Here is a 23,182-nt window from a genome sequence, read left to right as displayed (position 1 = left end):
TTGGTGAAAAGAATAACTAACAGGCACTTTGGCAGGAGTGTTGTGTACAGGACGTGCACAGGAGAGGGTCACACAGGGGAACACCTTGCAGTATTTGTGCAACACTACGGGGTTTATTAATAGCGCTGCCACGTGGCTCTGTTGGTACGCACTCTGCTGCTTGTGGCTAAAGATTGTTGGTGCTGTTCAAGGATCTTATGTACCTTGGAGCGCCAAGGTCAACTCTAACACTGGATCGATGTTTTTTCCGAGCCTGCAGCAGCAAATGGTTGAGATCACATCCTACATGTGGAGTATTAACTTACAGTACACAACAGACTATTACTCTTAGGTGAGTCTTGCCACTGGCACTCGTCTCATGCAGTTACATGTTGTTTACATGAATCTCATTTCTTTCCTTTTGAAACCCTTTCTCTCCCTGGAAGACACCAAGTTTGTTGACCCAGATGCACATAAAACTTCAAGAAGCACATATTCCCAGCTGGAACTTTAATGAGCCTAATGCAGCCACATTCTCTTACATTTCTCTTATATTTTCTCTTAAATGTTTTTGTAGCCGTCTTGCTACCCCTGTGAACTCCCCAGCACAGACGCACAGATTCAGCACTCCGTCTAAATGCAATACTTTTATTTTCTGCTTCCCAGCACACAACAACAACAACAAAATCAGTCAACAACATGTGCCTATGGCTGCCTGGCTCCTCTGGCTCAGTCTTAAACCAAAAACTCAGGCAGTGTCCCTCTGCCTCACCCAGCACACTACAGCATGAGAAAGGGAGAGATGTAATCAGAGCAAACCAGCAGCAGCTGTGTCAATCAACTCACCTGGTACTACTTTCATTAACCCCACACCTCCCCCCTGCATCTGACCACTAACCACACCCACCTCTACCGTTTTGTTGAGAGAAAAAACAAGAGAAGTCAACTCCAAATACACCAAATGTTCCTAATCATCCTTATCTGCTCTACCCAGGTGTGCTGAATGATGCTTCCAAGTTGATGATAAGTAACCTATTAGCATAGGCAACGCCTGTTAAACACCATATAAAGGCGGGTGTTGTATGCCCAAGAACTGGATAGATGCCACCAAAAAAAGGCTGTAAGAAGAGGAAGAACTTGTGCTTAAGTGAAACTGATGTACTGTTAAATAAACTTAAATTAAATGTGAGTGAGTGACAGTACTGAAGTTACAGGAAAATCAAGAACCCAGCAATGACAAAATATTAGTGATGCTGTAAATGCTGTGTCAGCAGCAGGGGTGGAGGAAATATTCAGATCCTTTACTAAAGTAAAAGTGCTAATGTCACACTGTAAAAATACTCTACTCTATTAATAGAAAGTCCTGCATTGAAAAATGTTACTTAAGTAAAAGTATGTAAGTGCAATCAGCTAAATGTAATGAAGTATTACAAGTAAAAGTAGTCAATGCAGAAATATTAAATCAATTTAATAAATCAAAATAATTAAAAGGAAAAGCAACGAGTCCTCATATTTGAGTAGCTGGAACAATAAAATGTTTTTCAAAATACAGTAGTTGCCAATTAATTTTCTAATTAATCGACTAATTGTTTCAGTATCTGTATATTTTCATATGGTTTGTGCGTAAAAATCTAAATTTGTCAAGTAACTAAAGTTATCAGATAATTGCAGTGGAGTAAAAAGTGTAATATTTTCCTCTGAAGTGAAGTGGAGTAGAGGTAGAAAGTGGCATGAAATTAAAATACTCAAGTAAAGTACCTCAAATTTGTACTTAGGTACAGTACTTGAGTAAATGTACTTAAGTGCATTCCACCTCTGGTCAGCAGAGGGACACACAGCAACTGAAATTGCAGTAAATAGGATCAATGGACCAAGTATAGTAGCATTTTTTTAGCCCACAAACTTAATGATACAATCATTGTAATTACTCTTAAAAAGTGCATGCATGTCATATAATCAAATTAAGATTATATTTAAATGTTCCTCAAATTTAAAACCGCATGCTGGACAATTTATGGACTGTGAAAACAAGGGCGCTCTCAACCTAAAATTTCCTCTTAACAAAGAGCGAATGTAAGAAAGTGCGAATGTAAGAACAGTGTAACAGTGAATCACAAAAATCAATGGGTTGTAACAAACATAAGAGAAAAGTTGTTCATATATTGCCTCCAGCATAAGGCCCATTTATTATACATTTAGTTTTTCCCTGCTGGAAAACATATGTCCAACAATAAATCTCACCAATCCAAAGAGACAGGACTTCACATTTTCAGGAAATTTATTTCACCTGAGAAAACCTACAAATGGCAGTCTAGTTTAGAGCTGAACTCAATATCAGATCTGGTAAGATTCAAACTAAGAATTTAATGTTTTAAACTAAGATTTCAAATAAATGTTTCATATCTGTAATGGTCACAAATGGTACTTGTAAAATCTAGCCAGGACATTCTCATTATTTTTTTTTCTCATTATAACCAGATGTTATTGTCATGGGAAAAAAAAAAACACTTTCATTTTAACATGAAAAAATGTGAGAATGTTTTTTTAACAATGGCAGTTCTAGTGTCTTGTGGGTGTCGAGAACAAAAGGCTCTGTGTGCCATGTAAACTGAAGTGTACAAAGTGTACCAGCAGCATCATAAACAATACAAATTGATATCTGATATCACATTGTTTGTCATGGCTGCAGCCAAATATAAAAAAGAGCTGCCAACACTTAAAAGCCGTGAAAAACTACTACCGCCTTGCTGTTATATACCTCCACCAACCAGTCAAGGTGCAGTTACAGTTTATATTCAGGTCTGTGAAAACATCACACACACCCTCCCCCCGGCAGCACAGAAGATCTATACAATCACCAAACGTCTCCCCTTCTGTTCCTGAGTTATCATGTTGAGTAACGGCCAGAAAAGTGCAGAACATGATGATGTGACAGTGAAGCTGACCTTTGACCTTCTGGACATAATATGTCAAGACTATCATTTCATCCAGTTGGACATTTGAGTGAAATTTTGTCATAATTAGCGTATAAATTATTGAGTTCTGGCCAAAAACATGTGTGTAGTGATCTTGACCTTTGACCTTCCACCATCAAATTCCAATCAGTTCATTCTTGAGTATAGGTGAAAATTTGTGCCAAATTTGAGAAAACTCCCTCAACACCTTCTGCACGTGTAGCATTCATGAAAATGAGACGGACACAAGGTCATAGTGACCATGACCTTGGCCACCAAATTCTAATCAGTTCATTGTTAAGGTCAAATGGTAGTTTGTGCCAAATTTGAAGAAATTCCCTTAAGGTGTTCTTCAGAAATGGCATTCACAAGAATGAGACACATGGGTCACAGTGACCCGAAACTTTGACCACTAAATAATCATCCTTGACTCAAAGTGGACATTTGTGCCAAATTTGAAGGAATTCCCTCAAGGTGTTTAAGATATCGAATTCATGCAAATGAGACTGAGGCGAGGTCACAGTGACCTCATCAGTTCACATTGTATGACATCACTGTGTTCACAAAAATGAGATGGGTGCAAGTTCACAGTGACCTTGACCTTTATCCACCAAAATCTAATCAGTTAATTGTTAATTAAAGTTAACTTTTGTGCCAAATTTGACAAAATTCCCTTGAGGTGTTTTTGAGATATCGCATTCACAAGAATGCAACAGATGAGTCACAGTAACCTTAAACTTCAACCACCAAATCTAATTGGTTCATCCCTGACTCAAAATGTACGCTGTGCCAAATTTTAACGAACTCCCTTAAGGCGTTTGAGATATCGCATTCATAAAAATGAGACTGAGGTGAGGTCACAGTGACTTTTATTATTAAAATCTCATCAGTTCATCCTGAGGTCCTTAAAAGTTTGTGTCAAATTTGAGTAAGTTCCCTCAAGGTGTTCTTGTGATATTGTGTTCACGAGGATGAGATGGGTGGAAGGTCACAGTGACATTGACCTTTAACCACCCAAACATAATCAGGTAATCATTAAGGCCAAGTGAACGTTGTGCCAAATTTGAAGAAATTCCCTTAAGGTGTTCTTGAGATATTGCTCTCACCACAATGGGATGGATGGCTGGACAACCTGAAAACATAACACCTCCGGCCACAGCTATCGCCGACACAGAGACAAAATAAAGCCAAAGTTTACCAGAGTGCTGCCTGCTGCTGTTTGATTATCAGCTGACAAAGATCCAGCATCATCCATGCAGCCTTGTATGACACCTGTCTCCCTGCCATTGACGCTATGTAACAAGCAGCACACCAGCCTGACCAAATGGAGCAAAGCCAACGAGATCAGGAAGAAGTGGGGTAATATCTGCTTGACTGACAGGTGTCGCAGCCTATCACACGCTGTCGTTTTTATGGCTTGCTCATCCCAGCTAAGCTCCACTAACGCCTCCTACCCTTTGACCAAATAAGGATTTTCTGGCTACTGTAGCTGGCAAAGACCACATTTATCTCACATCTATAGAAACAAGATAAGGAATCAAACTAACAGCTTTTACTGTGCTCCAACTACATACAATTTAAAAATCATAAAATCTTAATTTATAAATGTATAAATTGCAATTTTAAAGTATAGTTTGACATGTTAAATCTGCATAAATATGAAGTTACAGCCGTCAGCTGGTTATCTTATATTAACATACAGATTGGAAACAGTCCTAACCATACACATTTTCCACTGTATCTCGAAGCAGCCTTTGTAATCTTCATTCCCTATATTTACATCCCCTGAGGTGTTTGATTACAATGGCAATTTTCCTAGTTGAACTTTCTCGTAATTTAAGTTTAATATCCCCCCCCTCATGGGAGTAAAGTTTGTGTCCTGGAGACTAAACAGAGCGGGAGAGTTAAAAGCGGTGAGAGGTGGAAACAGTACAGCACGCACCAGTGACATACAAATAAGTGAGCCTGGGAACATAACAACAATTAATTAAAACAGAAGCAGAGAGATTTAGTCAGGAGCTGTGCAGGACAGAGACACACACACAAGGACTGAGAGGTGAACCGCAAGTGAGAATGAGACACACAATTAAGGGCTGCAGAGAGGAATAAGATCGAGTATAAAATGAGAGACGGGAGGGGAGAGCGGAGCGGTGGGTGACCGAGTATGAAATGAAGGGGGGGAGGCAGCAGTGGAATCCTGTGGATGAGGTTACATACATACCCGGAGTGATTAGGAGGCTTTGGCTGCTCTGCTTGTGTGAACTGTGACTTTGACCCCACGCTCTCCCACCAACATCCTCCCTGCTATTTATTCTACTACGCACCACAATAATAGGAGTATGAGCTCAACCTGTGATTGGGTGCCGAGATGTGTGAAAACCAGAATATCTGCGAGACCCCACAGCTGCCCGCTCCACATTTCCTGTTAAGTTGTGCACTGGGTGAGACATTTTTTTATTTAAACTGCTAGTGTGGAAAATCGAGGGTGTTGAAGTGGACAGGAGGAAAGCAGATAATGTTTAACAGCTTTAGTTATATTAGATGAAGCATCCAAATGTGTTAATGAAATAACAGAAAGAAGAGCAATCACATAGAAAAGGAGCAGGGATGAGAGCGTTTTCTTGTATGATTCTTTGTATCGAAGACCATTTCTACTATTTTATATGGTGGACAGTAACAGGGATAATTTGAAAATCAGAGTTTAAAGATACCAAAGTACACAATATGTCTGTAGATTATTACATTGTGTCTGCATTATTTTCTCCATGTGCCAAGTTACAGTTTCAAGTTCATTTTAAATGCAAACCTGCAATAACTATGTTTTCTTTGGCCACATGGGGGCAACAGAAACAAGCTGTAAATACAGTTTATCGCCTTAGAAAATATACACATCCAACAGATTCGGAGCAACATAATCATTCATTTGGCCACCTGACAAATGTAAGTTCAGTATTCCCTCTCCTTTTAGCTCTGTTTTTGGTCTCCACCAACTCCTAAAGGAAACATCTGGCACTTCAGCTCCTAAATGCTCCACTAGGATCACCAATTAACCTCTATCATTTTCCATTTGTCATTTGGTGGTGAACCAGTAGCGTACAGCGACAGCTTTTTTGCTAAAATTTGCGGCCAAAAACAAAGCTAATGAGAGTAGGGATGTACACTTCATGTATGTCAAAGAAAAGCATCAAATTCTCACATTTAAGATGCATGAAACCAACAAATGTTTGGCTTTTTGGCTGAAAAAATTACTACAACGATAACCTGAGTATCAAAATAGCTGCCACTTTAATTTGTGTTGATCAACTAATCAATTAGCTGACTCATCATTGCAGCTATGTTTTATACTATGATAGTATTCCTAAAATAACATTTTTTAAAAATTGCAATAAATTAAATAGTGAAAGGAACTGCATTGCCAAATTCTTGCCAATCCACAGCCTGAGCTGACGGTGAGTCTAAACATCGAGGTTGCAGGCTCAAAATCGAAACCAATGAGCTGAAAGACGTCAAAACTCTCCACAGAATCGAGGATCACTACGTTTGATCCTTTTCACATTGCCGTTTGACCCACTGTCAGTATAAAAATATTGATTATGGCAGATTTTCTTTTTCTGTTTGTTTGTTTTTTTTAGATTATCTTTTCTGGCTTTTCTGCCTAATGGATATGACAAGCTTAGTGAGTGAGGGGGGAGAGACAGAGGGAGTGACATGCAGCAAAGGGCCGCAAGCCGAAGTCAAACCCAAGCCGCTGCAGCAAGGACGGAGCCTCTGTACTTGGGGCGCCTGCTCTAACCACTAAGCCACCAACGCCCCGACTACGGCAGCTTAAAGTTGAGAGGAACAATGTATGCTGATAAATATTTCTTGCTTATTAATTTGTTTTGACTATTTAATTAGTCAGGAAACTGTGAAAAATGCCCGACACAATTTTCTCAGAGCCCACACTGTTTGTTTTCACAGTGGTTAGTCTGAGCAACAGTCCGAACCCGAAAGCCATTCACTTTCTTATCACAGAGGCCAAAGAAAAGAAGCAAATCCTCACAGGACAGAAGCTGGAGAGAGAAAAAGTTTGCCATTCTTGCTTGAGAAATGACAAATGATTAATTAAATATCAAAACTATTGGGGATTCATTTTGTTTTCCACTTTCAGCGCTGAAATTAAACAAACAATGCTGACGTTATCTTACAAAACAAAAAACTTTTCAGCTAAGAAACTAAGCAGAAACTTTTGAGTTCTCACAATGGGTGGCAGAAGAACAGGAGAGCAGAGGAGCTGAGGGTGGACGTGATAGAGGTCAGGGTTCACAGACAAACCTCAGTGTTACACAGGAAGACTTATAATATTACACCCTATTAACTCTTTGGAAAACCTACCATACTTAGGTTTTCAAATAATACAGAATGGAGATCATGGTGTCTTCATATTAAGTCTATCATTTACCAAGTGTGCTTGGCATCTTTGACACACTGAATTCTTGCCAGACAACCCTGTAGTAAGAGTTTAGAAAAACCCTAATGGCTATTTGGAACTGGGCCCATCCTCCAGCTCTCCCACCAGTAGCACTACACCCTCAACTATACATAGACTACAATTGAATTTGCTTTCCGTAAACACAGTTAGTACAGTAGTCATCCTCTGACTGATGTATAAGGTGACCCTTAGCTTTACATTCACCACAGTACACTTAAGTCAGGGGTTAGGCTGTTTGACTAAAATTATAAATTGCTTCAGAGGATTACCCAATTACATAAAAAACAGCTGTCAGTCATAGTATAGTCACATCAAAGCACATCCATCCACGGAGGAATCCTCTGACTCATTCTGCCAAAAATGGTCCGGTTCCAGGAAGGCAGCACACCTAACGGCCGTGCTAATCCCTGGAGGCACGGGAGGGGAGCCATGCACGGTTTGCTTCAATTTAAATGGCAAGTGTTGACTGCTCATACTCCTTGGCAACAGCCAGGCTATTCATTATCCAAATAAGCACCACACGGAGATCCACCTTATTTCTTTAAATAATAGTCTTTACAGCTAAACTTTCCCCGTCTCTGTAGGTCTCTCACACACACAGTTGGTTTTTTCTAGTCCCTTCCAGCCGAGTAGCTTTAAACACCTCTGGTACTGACCTGGCAAAACTGGCCGCAGTCCAAAAGGGCCTCTGGTGGGGGAGATGCCTCTGACGATGCAGTCGAATAGAAAGCTGATCTGCTCGCTCTCAGCAGACGCGAGCAGAAAGACACCGGCCCCTGTAGAGAGCAAACTTTATTAGTGTTGGCAGCAGCAGGCCAAATATGCCGTGATAAGTACAGTTTTGCTATACAGGAGGAAATGATGTAGAAATATGTGAAAAGATTTGCCAAGTGTCATTGCACTAACATACACCAACATGATTGACACCTGCTGGGGCTGCAACTAACAAGTCATCTCATTATCGAGGACTTCTTTGGTCTGTAAATGTCTGATAAGTGAAAATATCCATTACAATTTCCTAAAAGCCAAGCCTTTGCAGTTAACTATCATACAATACTGTCATACCTGTATACATGGAAACAGTCAATATATTTTAGCACTACTTAGCTGCACATATTTTGATGGTCAAGTGGAGAATTTATCAGCAGATTAGGTAAAAGTCATGTGAACATTTGCAGGGAAGTCTAGTCGCAGTTGCAGCCGTGTCAGCAGTACAATGAGCTAGAATCAAACTGTATCTTCATAAAACACTGATCACAAAAAGTACTTTTTGGCACTACTTTTGTGTTACTTTCACGAAAATGACCTCAGAAGAATGAATACATATTATAAATGGATGAGCGTCATGTTGTTTCACAGCGGGTAATCAAAGCACAGAACCTCCGGTTAATTACAGTTCATTTCAAATCCAGTGCTGTGCAGGTCTGACCCATTTATGCATTCACGCACAGTGGTTATTACGTTGTATTAAAATCCCCTGCTTCTATCAATAATAGCATGATGACAGTGAAAAATTAAATAGCCTAGACCTTTTAAAATAAATTAATAGCCTTGGACACAGGGAGGGTTAAGCAGACCTGATAATTATGAGATATGGATAAATATTTGTGGGTCTATGATATGAAAGACAATAAACAAATACTGTGGTTAGCTAAACAAACGGAAGGGCACGCAATTAAATCACTCTGACATTTGCAAATTAAAACACCGGCACTGGAAGAACCCCCTGCCGGTTCCCGGTGTGCCGGTCAGCTACAACAGCACCAGAGAGAGAGTTATGCGTAAGAATGGGACTGTGTGCCGGTGTTGCTCTGCGGTTTTTGTAGGGGATGTGAATGGAAAGAAGCAGTTACTGTAGATGTGAGGTCTATAGGGTTGATCTCGGGGTTAAGGCAAAGATTAGGTTAATGAACAACTAGCTAGCTTATCCAAAAAGTGATGTTGGACACAGGAGGTAAGGCACTGCCCCCTGGTGAAATACTGAGTTTGTAGGGAGTCTTGTACACGAGACACAGCTGCACAGCTAATGTTAGCTACACACTGAAGTTAGCCATGTTCCCCATCTTAGTTTAGCATGTTAGCAAGCTAATATTTGCAAGTTAGCACTATACACAAAGTGCAGTTGTGACTGATGGGAATGACATTGGTGTTACAGGTATGAGGGTACAAACCAAAGTATTGGACAAATAATAACTTTGGCAAACAGTTGAAGGGAAATTTCACTTAAAACCACAAGTGTGTACTTCATGGTGGTATTAGTCAGAGGATCGTTACGAATTAATCATCTGGGCTCCATAAATATCAGTGGAAAAGTTTGCAGCAATCCATTTAATAGATAGTTCAGTCTGGACCACGGTGGTGGACTGACTGACCATTGTTTTTTTTCTACACTAATACCAAAATACTTTTTAATGGTACCTTTCTTGGATGAATATAAGCATGCTTTTACTTAAAATAAGAAGTCAACTGGGAACTTTACCTAAATAAAATATAGGCTAGTCTAAAATTTAAAGGAACTACATGATCACAGAGTAAGTGGAAAAAAGCTGACCAGTGCTAACTTAATAGTTTTTGAAAAATCTGTGCCAAATACACACTGGGTTTCAAGAAAGTATTGAGGTCTGATTCTCAGCCCTTGTCGCGGCTGCTGTTATGACTTTTATATTAGATAATGAAAAAAAATTCCTCTTTATTTCTCAGAGTCTTTCACATCAATCCAGGATGTCATCACAGGTGATGTAAGAATGCAAAGGTTAGAGTTCATGCTCTCCAGAGGTCTTTGACCTCCCTCTGACAATACAAGAGGCTGTCCATTACAAGGTGTCACCATTAAAGGGTTGTTGTGTCGCCTTGTCCCTGAGACCACCCAAATCAAAGCAGGCCCCAATCACATTCCCGACACTCCCCTAGTAGTGAGCAGGGTCAAAGGTCTGCAGTAAAGTCTGCACAAATGTCTGCACCAGTTGAAATTGGAGATGTATTGCCTGCTGATGTGGATGATATGGATCGAATTAGTTTAAGTAATTCTTTAAATCTCATCTTATGCTCTCCAGTGGAACAGGAACCATTTAGTTTGACTCTGAGGCTGAATTTAATCTCCTCACATTGTAGTTTTTTTCTGTGAGGATCCACATCTACTTGTGTCATGCCTGTAAGAGCAGGTGACTGAACATCAGGTGCACAGCCAAAAGCAACAGTACAAAAAAAACTACAAGGCAAAACAAAAGGACAGGTGGCAGAGCGCATTTAGTTTACAACAAAGATTCTGTGTAGGAGCAAAAACAACTCAAGTCGACCCTTCTGGTCTCTCCTCTGAAATGTGATAGAACACAGCGTCATTACAAAGCAACAGAACTTACTAAATCGTGTTGGGTAAGTGGGAAGTGTAAATTAGCTCGAGTCTTCACCAGAGCAAAGGCTGGCCTTTCTATTTTTGCAGCAGCAAAATCATCCAAGCAGGAAAACTTTAAATGGATAGTTTGTTTTTGGATAAACCAGACTATTTCTTTCTACAAGTGACACAAACTCATAAATTTATGAAACCAGTGCCAGCTTCCCTCAGTGGTACCAATATACACCTTCTCCAACACACGAATTTCTTCATTAATAGTGAAATTAGCAACTTTATAAATACACATTTTAACAAAGTCTAGTTTAGTTCCCCCGCAAAATAAAAAGAAATAGCTCCTAAGCAATTACTGTGTCTCTAAAGCAGAACAACAACCAGGAAACAACACTGACAACACTGATTCACAGCCAATAATAAGCCTCCTTTTAGCTCTATTTTTGGGCTCCACCAGCTACAAAGAGAAATATCCAACCAAAACTGCCTGAGAAAAGTTTGCACTGTAAGTTTCTGCAAACCACGGACATTCATACATCATTTTATTGCAGATACTTTGAAACTTAGCATTTCTCAACAACACTGTGGTGAAGGTCTGGTTAGGTTTAGGCACAAACTCTATTTATTATTTTACAATAATATACAAAACTTAAAATTAAAATGTAGAATATGTCAAATTTAAAAAATTTAAAAAAAGGAAAAAGGAGGGGGATTCAAATAAAATCTATAAAGTAAATCTTAACAAAAACAAAAAAAAAAGAAAAGGCGGGGGAATCATTAACCCTGGTCAGAAGATTTCATATAATTGAAGTAGTCTATTAAACGCTGCCAGATTTTGTAGAATTTCTCCTTATTTTTTCCAGGGAGAATTTAGAGAGAATTTTCTCTAGCTCCAGGTGCTTCATTACATCATTCATTAGATCTGAATGTGTTGGTGCAATTTTCCATCAATCATTGTCCATCTGACTCGTTTAAGCCCTTAAATCATGTGTCATAAGTGTTTCATACACAGAGTACAGCACAAACAGTGAATGCTCAAAAGAGCCCATAAACACCTCTCCTCAACATCACACTTTGGCTCACATTTCCTCCTGAGAAACTCATAACACTGAGGATAAACCATCATGAAGGTTGTGGACAAAAGGTCGAACAAATGCTGCTCACTGTTCTACAGCTGCGTCAACCAGAGGTGAGATGTCCAACACTGTTACACCACTTCTCCCTCTGCTGAGAGATTACATGTCACAGGAACGCACGCCCTTCAACACTCACATTTCGATGCACCTTCACACACATTTTGCCCTTTTTCTGTACATGACAGTGTATGTGATGTCTGACCACCATCATATTATCTAATATCCACTGCTGAAGCTTTAATGGAGCTAAATAAATCACACATCGCATACTCAAGAATCATGTTTCCAGGGGGGTCATCGCATGTCTGTAACGCTCTGATGTCTCTGGCGTTCCCCTCGTGTCTGTCTCTGTCCCCTCCAGGTGTTGACACACACTCGTCTCTGCTTTAATGGTTTCACGTCTGTTCCAAGATGCAAACCACGGTTTCCCTTATCACAGGGACACGCACAGCCAGGACTGTTATAACTGAGCTGAGGGGTAACTCTTGTTTCTCAAAAACAACCTCTCGGGAGTGACGCATGATGTTGAATTTTGGGCACAGCAGGAGTGATCCTGCACAGCCTGAATGATTTCCCCCCAGCAGGTTTCTTGTTGTCATGAAGCAGCTGGTTTTCTAATGCACCATCCACTGGAGTCAGAGAGGAGGAAACTCTAATGAGAACAAGTGAAAAATATTTTACTGCCATCATGTGCTGGCCATTACTCATTTAGGTGAATCAAATTACCAATAACAGCCCACTGTTTCATATTAGACATCAACACTGCATCCATATGCGATTGTTAAACATCTCTCTGTAACACAGCATGAATCTGCTGCTAGTGTTTCCACACGGTTATAAAACCAGTGATTTGGTCCCAGTCAGCCACAGGAGTGTCAGTGAGGCTGGGCACTAATTACTGGGCAATGAGGCCGGGCTCAGTTGGTGTTGAGTGGGTTTACAGCCAGGACAGTCAAGTTTCTGCATGCCAAGAAGTGTTGCTACAAAATCTGAGGCACCTTGTGTCTAAAAGAGATTCCCTACCATGATACACCTACTTCTACAGCTACCAGGAGCTAACTGGGAAGACTGTGGTGCAACTCAGCAAATTTGACAAAAAAAAGAACAGAACAGAAATAATGATTTAAAAAATGATTTGAAAAAAATATCCATGAAATAGGATAATAGGATTACAAATGTGAGACTCTGAATTATATCTAATAGAGGTCACCAGATATTGGATTTTTAAAAATCAATATAATAACAGTAGTTTGGAACAGGAGAAAGCTGATAGCTGATTAACTGGCACAGGAAGTGGCAACATTGACTCAGTCACAGACTCACTTTTGCTTTAACTCTGGACCTACTGCTGCAATCCAGCCAAAACATGTATGTAAACACATGTTAAAATGAAGAACAATACACTAGACAGAGTCACACAGCAGAAAGGACCTGGTTCTCTGACGCCGTACACACTGATCAGCTCCGTCTTGATCCATTTAACACCTCCAATCTTAAGCTTGGGTAGGTGTTGTACATCCCTGAGGGACTGTTGGAGGCTCCACAGCCATCAGCCACTATCAGAGCCAAGCTCAGCTGATAACAGTAGTTTATAAAATGTCCTATTCGCCCAGATCAATCGGCCAAACCGGTAAATCTGTCAAACTCCAATTAATGCCATAATACCCAACAAACTGCCAGATATGATAGGTCACCTGCACAGACACACTTCAGTTTCCCAATGACCTGAGTCTGATGTAAAGGCGGTGAACGTCTGCTTTTTATAGTTGATTTAGCGTGCTGAATCGGCATCAGTGACAGCGGAGCCTATTTGTGAATGCAATCACTCTAATTGGCAGTCCAGCTCAGTGCACAAGAAGCTAAACGGAAGTGAGGAACGTAAACAAACAGCTTAAGTCTTGAGGGAGTGAAACCAACCTTATGTTACATAAGGTAAGATTATTTTTCTTTAGTCAGTGAGCTCTTTAGCAGAAACGTTTCATGATTGTTTGTGTTATTTTTCACTGGTGCGCGGTAAATAAGCTATGGTCTGTCAACACTGCATTGTGTTGTTAACGTGCTAGCTGGCTAACAAGCATCATGATGGTCTTTTGGTTTCCCTTCTTGAATGAGAAATTCAGACTTCCGCCTGCTGGTGTGCAGTTATTTCCTCTCACTAAGGTGCAGAACATACGTAGTGGTTGGCTGTCGGCTTTGAGTCTTTGCGGTGTGTTCATGTGCAACTTTTTGGTTGAGACACAGGCAACGTGCGGTGACACAACAATTGGCTTTCTTCACCCTGTGCTAGGATTAAGAGTGCATGAAAACTAGTTAGCAAGCAGAGAAGCCAAAATGGACTGCTTTAAAAAGGGACAGTTCACCAAAAAAGATCCAAAATACATATTTTTCCTGGTTCCTATGAGTAGATGTACGGGTTCACATGTGCAACCGCAAATCCACCAGGGGTACCTGAACACATCTCATAAGGCTATGGAGGTAAAAAACAAAAACATAATTGTACGCTGTAGCATTAAGATTCCCTCAACTGGAACTAAGTGAAAGAGTGAAAAACAGACCCAGACAAAAATTACACAACAGCATTTTCCCTTATTTAACTCTAAGTTGCTCGTGACATTATTGTACTGAGAAGGAGCCTCTTTTTCACAGAAACTGTTGAATGAAAGCTTCACATGAATCATCTCAAGTCACAGCCGGGGATTATTCAGTCTGCTGGTTAAAAGACAAAAGAAAAACACAGCTAGATACTTATTTAATGAGCTATTAGCCTCTAATGATGCGACCAAATTTTGCTCAAGAGACATTAATGTCATGAAATGATGAAGACAGAGTGAGTCAGACATGTTTTTTGGTGCTCTTTTTCTATTATGTTTACTTTGCTTTGATTTCTGTCTTCATATTGCTGTAATGTTCTGTTTTTTAATCCCCCCATTTTGTCAACCACTCACTGTTATTTGTGGTATTGAATTAACCTTAGAACTGTTTTTATAGTTCCTTTAGTATCCCTCATTCTTCCAAAACACAAGAGTGCTGTTTCAGCCCAATAACTAATTATCTTGATGTCCTGAGGAACCATCTGCCAAACATAAAATACCAGTTTATGGAGCCACAGAATAGCTAAAAGGCCAATTCACCTAAACTAAACACATCTGTAGCATAACAGCAGCAACACAAGGAGTAATAAACTTACAGTAACCACATCTTGTTCCTCCCTCGAACACAAATCCATTGGGTACAGGCCCATATCTGCGCAGGTCGGGAAGGTTCCAGTGGCCGATAATAACAGGAGGGACGTCCCGGGCCAGAGCCAGTAGGTTGTTACACAAATGAAGAGTTGCAGGTCCACTCTCCAACTTGGTCCCTGGTAAGACTCCAACACTGAATCTGTGAACTAAGCAAACAGAGAAATTAGTAGAAGAGCCAACAATAGAAACTTAAGTCTTGAAACTTCAGGAGAGAGACTTGCATCTTTCTGGATGTGGCTCTCCAATACTCTACTGGACCAGTAAAGTCTGCCTAGGAAGTATCGAAAGCACATTTTTATGATGTAACAACATTCACTGTAATGAGGCGTTGAGGTTTGCAGGAATGAAAAATACAGTTTAAATCATGTCAAAGCAACTGTCAATGTAGAATACAAATTGTAAGAGAAATTAGCTTTGATAGATACTTGTCTTGACAGCCTGCACATTACATGTTTCACATAATCAACATATAGTCACACACAATAAACACATGGACAAATAAGGACATGTATAATATGCATACTCATATATACTAGGGATAGGTCATAGGTCTCATCCAAAGACACGCAGGGTAAGTTAAATTGTGACTCGAAATTGGCCGTAGGTGTGAATGTGCACGTGAATGTGTCAGCCCTGTGATAGTCTGGTGACCTGTCCAGTGTGCACCCTGCCTCTCACCAAATGTCAGCTGGGAAAGGCTCCAGCCCCCTGCAACCCCTAACAGGATAAGTGGTTATGGATAATAAATGAATGGATGAAAATAAATGTGGTTGTACTGTGGTGGAAATGAGAAGCCAGATGACTGGCAGATGCAACCACACGGCTTATGTGGTGAAGCTTGAATCTGTTGTTTACAGCGAGTTGAAGTGAATGTGCAAAACAAGACAGAAAGTCCCATTCCAAGTGTTCATCTTCAAAGACTGGTCAAATAGTTCCCAGTGAATATGGAATACTATTTTGGCTTGAAAAGCCCATCTCAAATACATGACATATATCCTTAGATTTAAGATAATACAAATGTATACACTCATACATACAGCGGTAAATAAGCTTTTTCACTCAGGGTTGCAATGGACAAACTGCCCCAATAAAAACACAAAAAAGTATAAATAAGAGAACTTCAGAGGTGCTGGTAGGCAGGCTCTGTTACCTTTGGACGAAGCCAGGCTAGAGGTTTCCCCTTGTTTCCAGTCTTTATGCTAAGCTAGGCTAGCCAATGGTGATAGCTTCATATTCAAATGGACTACATTTATAAAGCATTTCTCTAATCTTAGCAACCACTCAAAGAGCTTTACACTGCAGGCATCATTCACACACACATTCATACACTGGCGACCGAGGCTACCATTCAAGGTTCCTCCTGTTCATCAGAAAATCATTCATGCAGACTCACATACCAATAACACGGCCAGTGTCTTGCCCAAGGACACTTAGACTTGTACACTGCAGGGACCAGGGGTCGAACCGCCGACCTTCTGATTAGAGATTAAGACATGCTTTATGAGCTTGAGGGTTCACTGCAGGGCTGCACTTCACCGAGGAGCTGCACACTTTCACAATCAAGATCCAAACAGGAAACAAGCTGCCTGGATTTTGGTCAGAATCCATTGACATGAAGTGGAAAAGAGCCCGCACTCAAACTAGCTGCAGTTAGGCTTCACAGGGGATAGAAAACACAGCGTCCTCACAAAATGATTACTTCAGCACAGATTTGATTTCATTCAACAATAAAAAGGAGAAACAGCTGCACAAAGAGAATGACATCACAGCAGGCTCAGATCTAAAGCCCAATGCAATCCATCAAAGCCTGTCACAAACATCCGTGTAATTGAGCCTGTGTACTGTTGCTAATAAGAAACCAATGAGGAAAACTGGATGTAAAATTAGAACTAAATATGAGGACTCCATTTGTGTTTCTGCCTGTGAGTTTGTAGAACATCATTGAACGCATGTGTGGAGTTTCCCAGCAGCACTACACCAAAGACTCTTACTTCAGCAGGTGAGACTGATGGAGCCGATGACGACGAAATGTCGCCAAGCTGCGTCGTGTCATCACTCAGGTTAAGAAAGATTCATATGGTGTCACACACGGCAACAATAGCTCTGTACACAGTGGCCCTCCTCAGCTCACAGCCTGGCAGGTGACATTTCTGCTGGTTGGATGAACTCCACACACACACACACACACACACACACACACACACACATTCAAGGACAACGCACTTTTAACTAGCTCTCTCAGAACACACAGACACAGGTGCATCCATGCAAGCGAGCAGACGTTTTCACACGCACTCACGCCAGATTCGAAGGGACAACTGCAATGCAATTTGTCTTTAGCACCATGTCCTCTACCACACAGGCAGGTTTAATAACACTGTCATTAGTGACTGCTTTAAAATACAGCTGGACGCCAGCCACCAGCTGAACAGCCCAACGCTATTATTAGCCCCTGCTTTGTTTATCACTTACATAACTATACAATAGATCCACACAGTTGCCTGTATACATGCTGCGTCTTGATGCTTGGTTATAACTTAACTTTTAATTCTATGATGAGCGTGGAGGTATGAACAAAAATAAATACCACAATAATCCTCATCATCATGCCTTCAGTCTCAGTAACCTGTAATCAACTTTTAGAAAGTTTTAAAATTACCTGCCCTGACAATCAGAAGTGCTCATCACAAAGAATGCTGATCCTTTTTGGGTAGGGGAGATGAGCAGAGGCATGTGACCGTAGGATGACTTAGAGCCTGTTTATACCAGGTATTAACATGCGTCTTGGATGATCCAATCACAAGTGGACAGGTCTATGTTTGTCTGCATTAGAACACGTCTCCACATGCATCTCGAGTGACCACATGTGATCGGATCTCACCTCCCTGCTCTATAGGCAAGTAAACATGTGAATCATTTGCTTGCAAAGACCAAATGTGTTGTTGTTTTAAACAAGCAGAAGCCTTGAAGTTCTATATGTACATTTATAGACTGTACTATCCATCAGCCATGCATCCATTTTCATCCGCTATAGATATGTAATCCCTCCAGCATGTTCCTGGTTCCTCCTACCAGTGGGACGTGCCTAGAACACCTCCAGCAGGAGGCGCCCAGGAGGCATCCTGATCAGATGCCAGAACCACCTCAACTGACCCCGTTCGAAGTGAAGGAGCAGCGGCTCTACTCCAAGCTCCTCCAGATGTCCAAGCTCCTTACCCTATCTCTAAGGCTGAGCCCAGCCACCCCACGGAGGAAACTCATTTTGGTGGCTAGTATCCACGATCTCATTCTTTCAGTCACTACCCAATGAGTAAAATTGTAATTGCAGGGTCGAACACAGCGTACTGACAGCCCTTCGTCTCTCTACACCCGTTTAGACTTGTATTTAGCCCTGTCCACTTTGGATTGGATCACCCGAGACACCTGTTAATACCAAGTATCAACAGGCTCACAGTCATAGTTTTTTCAAGAAATGTCTGCAACCTTTTATGTGTATCGAATCAGCAATGTAAATTTTAGTCGATCACACAACTATCAAATCAAACAGAAGTAGAGAGTTGGTAAAAACACCACAGTTCCTACTGACGTCACCGTCTCCAGCCTGCTTCTTTATTACAACTGTTTTTATCCCTCACAGCTTCTGATATCTTAGATATGAATGAGAATGTGTTTTTACATTTTGTTTTCATCACAGAAGCCTAAAAGGCCGACAGCAATTCGGAAAACCATTCAGAAACCTCAATAAAAACACCCAAAGCACATCAAGCAATCAACTGCATCCCACCAAGTCGAAATGAGCACGAACATAAAATTGTTCCTCACTTGCAGATGTGTTTTTCTGTCATAACGGAAGCTAGGATTTACTTTTGATCAGCGCATGAATCTGTATGGTGTTGTTCCCTTGCTTACATTAATTATCAGTCAAGAAACTGCAGCTTTTCCAAAATCCTGCTGCAACATTCACCCTGCGCCCTGCCTTCATTCCACTTGCCTCAGGTGATTCTGCTCATCACCTGTAAGGCTTTCATAGGACTATGAATGTATTCATGAACTGCCGACCCCTTTTCTCCTCATGGCAAGGCGCGTATAAAAGGAGTGGATGTAGCCTCTGGGTCTTTAAAACGAAGCCATTGCAAGCACATTTAACCTGCATTCATTCTAATGGCCAGCAGGGGGCAACGCCACTGACTGCAAAAGACGATGTGAAAATGGCTCTTCTTCTCATTTGATTTATTACCTCAATAAACATTTTCCTCATGAGTTTATGGACTCAATTGCTAGTTTCAAGTCTTCTTCAATACAGCATGATGTTCATTTTGTAAATTATGGTCCCACTTAGAGTAATATAGACAATAAAGCAGGGTATACTTTAGGGTGTGGCTACCTTGTGACTGAAAGTCTCCACCACAGCAACCTCTCATCAGGATAGAGGCGTAGCTAAAGGCGTATCTATGGCACTGTGTACATTTAAATAGCTGTGGACTTGGTTTTAGTCTTTGTCCATATTTTTTTCTTAGATCTTTCACCCCCTCAAAGTGTGCATTATTTCTGCAGACGTGTTGCTGGTACAGTGGGGCATGTGTTGTTGCCTCAGGTTCTTAGTCACATCAACCCCTGCTCCTCTCCAGCTCCACTCTGTTGTCCAAATATGGTCACTTCTGGCTCCAAAAAACCCAAGATGGCAACAACAAAATGCCAAACTAGATGATGATGCTTAGATGATGTCATGCTGGCTACATCTACTTATTTTACAGTCTATGGACAGCACTCTAAGGCCATCTGAGAAGATTGTAATGCTTGTTCTTTGGTTTAAAATCAAACCATACCTTAAACTGCATCTATAAGCTTTGTTTTGCTGGCATCATCACTGCTGTTGATGGCAGTTTGTTTGTCTTACACTCTTCCTTTTGTTGACATCTTCATATAGAAAGGTACATACATACTTACTTGTGATTAAAACTCTTGTTTCTGTGCACAGATTTGGCAAGTTGCAGGGTACCTCTCTTTGGCTGCAGAGAATTTTTAAACACTGAAACCTGCCAGCATGATGGATGAACCTCTCCCCTTGCTGAGAATTGCCTTGATTACACAACAGTGAGGTCTAATGTGGTATTATTCTGTAAAATTTAGAGCGATTCAGATTTCTCGAAAGGTTGCGAGCACTGGAAGGGAAACACCAGGAGAGCAAAACATAAAAACCAAAGCACAGGCGGATCTCCTCACCTTCTCCGAGGCTGTATCGTAGGCGGGCGTCCCACGCCAGCAGGGCCTCCTTGCTGTCGAAGCCCAGTATAGCAGCCTGGTTTAGGCAGAGGATGGCCAGAGTAAAAGCCACACCTTCATACCACTGTCCCACTTCCAGACCGCAGATCTCCTCCAAGGTCACACTGACCCTCTCCTTGTTTCCCTGCGCTTTGTCGGACTTGTCTTTGAAAACCAGCAGCAAGAGGCAGTCTGGAGGAGTCACAGAGTAGAAAAATAACATCTTGTGCCTAAGAACATTTAACATTTCATTTCTGTATTATTTTTAGACGTATCAGTTCTCTGAAAATAACTGGGAACACAGCTAAAACTCATAATTAATTACACTGTCAAATACTAACAGGATGCATTCTGACACACAGTAGCTGTTGTCGTGTCCTGTAGTCTTTTGGCACCTTCAAACAATCAGTGTCAACTGACAAAACAAAACTGTGTGTGTGCATCCTGCTCAGTCTCACACACACACACACTTCTTAACCCACATAACTGAGGCATGAGCACAGACAGCTGTGATAACACTGGCATCAAAGATCTGAAGAGCAGCAGCAGTCAACCTCAGTCTAACCTGTAGAGCAGGATAAGCTGTCCGGCAAGAAACCTTTCTGTGTAATGCAATACAGACATTTCATCCTTGTTTCTTATCCATACAAAAGGCCAGAGGCAAGGTAGGTGTCAGACAGCCTCAGACTCAATTTTATACAAGCTGAAGCCTCCTCTTCAGATGTGACTGAATAACAAGTACAAATTCATTAAGAGCACAGTCAAGGTGCATCTAAAAATACAGCAGGGCCCAGACTATCTGTCTTTAGGTGATTAACTTCAAAAATTGCTAAAATAAGATTCAATACAATTTTAAAGCTTGTGGAAACATGTTTAGAAATATTTTCAAAACTGTGGGTGTATATCTGCGTTTGAAAAATGAGAAAGGCTTGTTAGTGTGTAGAAAAACAGTGATGCATCTACAAAAAAATGAGAATGTCAACATCAAATGTGTCAGTGAGGTTAGACAGAGTACAGCCACAAAGCAAGGAAATGAATACACATGAGGGCACATTTAAAATGACAGGAGCAAAATTTAACCCTGTTTTTGCAGCCGAAATCAGGGCAAACATTTGCACTTTAAAATCACTTGTTTAAAAATTCACTTGTACCTTCTACTTTGAATCTGCGCTCAGATATTCAGAAAAGTAGTTGTTTTTTCAATTAGGTTTTGGGTCACCTCGCTGTTTCTCCATAAATTTTAGTTATTTTCTACAAAAACAAACCTTTTCTATTATATTACTTTAATTTCTCGTGCACAGTTTTGTCACACAGGTATCTAAACGTCTTTCCTATTTTATTTCACAAGGTCTGAATCTTTTGTGACCCTTTGAGCCCACAGACAAGGCCTAAAATCTGAATATACGAACCTCATTAACACAGGCAGTCCATACAGCTGGACGACATGCAGGATAGCACCTGATATGTTTAACTTATTAGCTTCCTTCACTGTGGCGCAGCTAACATGCGCATTAATTGTTTACCCAAAGCTTCACAGATAAGCCACAGTTATTAGAAACAAGGTTCAGCTGTGTAACAAGGAGGTTTTTACCTGCTACAGGCGACGGCTTGCGGAGAACGAGCCACCTAGTTTTCCACTGTGGGAGAAAACACAAGTAGAGACAAACTTTGTTGTGAGCACACATTCAAAGTGCGTTGAATTACTATCCGTCAGCAAACACAGGCACGCTAAAACACCTTTTTTCCATCTCTGAGTCTGGCATATCCCTCCACGACAACAGAATCCGTCATCTTCAGTCATGGTTCCTGACAGCTGCACGGTCGCTGCCTGAATGAGGGGTCACTTTCAAAATAGCTGCTCTCTCTGCTAGTGGGGCGCAAACTCGCCCCCAGCAAGCCACATGGAAAATGGCATGACCACTATCTGTCTGTCTGTCTGCCTGCCTGTCTGTGCACCGGCCAGCAGACCATGCTGCTGCCACCTGGGCTCGTTTACACCACCTGCTACTGGAGGAAACATCACATGCTTCTCATACTACAAATGCGAAATTTTAAATTTCTGGAAGTTAAAGGTCCGGTGTGTAGGATTTAGAGGCATATGTTGTTAGAAACGGTAGCCTATTTTATATTTATTAAAATCTTTTCATTAGTTTTTAATCACCTGGAAATAGGAATTGTTTTTTTTTTTCATTAACTTCGAATGAAGTCCGCCATCTTGTTTCTACAGTAGCCCAGGAGGAACAAACTAAACGCTGGCTCTAGATTGGGCCATTTTTTCCACATCGGCCACTGTAGTCCTCCTACTTCTGAAACTTTGCCACTTGATGCCATTAACTCCTAAACACTAGACCTTAAAGAAGTATCTTCACAAACACTGGTTTAAGAAATAAAGACACAGAAACGTCTCAGAAAATGTGAATTTTAAAGCAAAGTACTCCTGAAAGAGTTATTCCAAACTCCACAAATACTGCTGCTTTGTCAGTCAGCACAAGACATTATAGAAAAAAAAATGTAAACATGTTAGTCTGACTGAAATTGTACTAAATCAAATTTCTCAAAGTCGGACTAACACCCCCAGATAATCAAAGTTCAAAAAGTTCAAAATGTTTTTATTGTCAATTTGCTATATGTGCAGGACATACAGAGAATCGAAATGCTGTTTCCCTCTCACCTAGTATTAATGTCACACAATTTAAGCACTGGAACACACAATTTTAGGCCATGTTTACACAAAAACGATCCACTGAAAACAGAATCATTTCTCATTTTTGTTTTGAAAAAAGTTCCGTGTTTAG

General features: G+C 40.8%; 1 protein-coding gene across 6 annotated transcripts in view; it reads right to left on the bottom strand.

Annotated features, from left to right (window-relative positions):
- The window catches only part of LOC126404226 (protein Dok-7-like), a 60,094-nt gene extending 37,704 nt beyond the window's left edge, over window positions 1–22,390 (bottom strand). For 2 of the 6 annotated variants that reach the window (XM_050067297.1, XM_050067301.1), the window contains exons 1-5: window positions 22,125–22,389; window positions 21,979–22,024; window positions 20,349–20,579; window positions 15,071–15,271; window positions 8,061–8,180 (exon numbers count right to left, since the gene is read on the bottom strand). In XM_050067297.1, the coding sequence (XP_049923254.1) occupies window positions 8,061–8,180; window positions 15,071–15,271; window positions 20,349–20,579; window positions 21,979–22,024; window positions 22,125–22,178 (652 nt within the window). In that variant the 5' untranslated portion in view covers window positions 22,179–22,389. Of the gene's footprint in view, window positions 1–8,060; window positions 8,181–15,070; window positions 15,272–20,348; window positions 20,580–21,978; window positions 22,025–22,124 lie in introns of all 6 variants that reach the window. The other 4 variants (XM_050067298.1, XM_050067302.1, XM_050067299.1 and 1 more) reach the window with 4 other exon arrangements.
- Between the last annotated feature and the right edge of the window lie 792 nt (window positions 22,391–23,182).

The sequence above is a fragment of the Epinephelus moara genome, chromosome 17 (genome assembly GCF_006386435.1).
Source record: "Epinephelus moara isolate mb chromosome 17, YSFRI_EMoa_1.0, whole genome shotgun sequence".
In the NCBI taxonomy this organism is placed as follows: domain Eukaryota; kingdom Metazoa; phylum Chordata; class Actinopteri; order Perciformes; family Serranidae; genus Epinephelus; species Epinephelus moara.
This window is presented reverse-complemented; position numbering and strand designations above follow the sequence as displayed.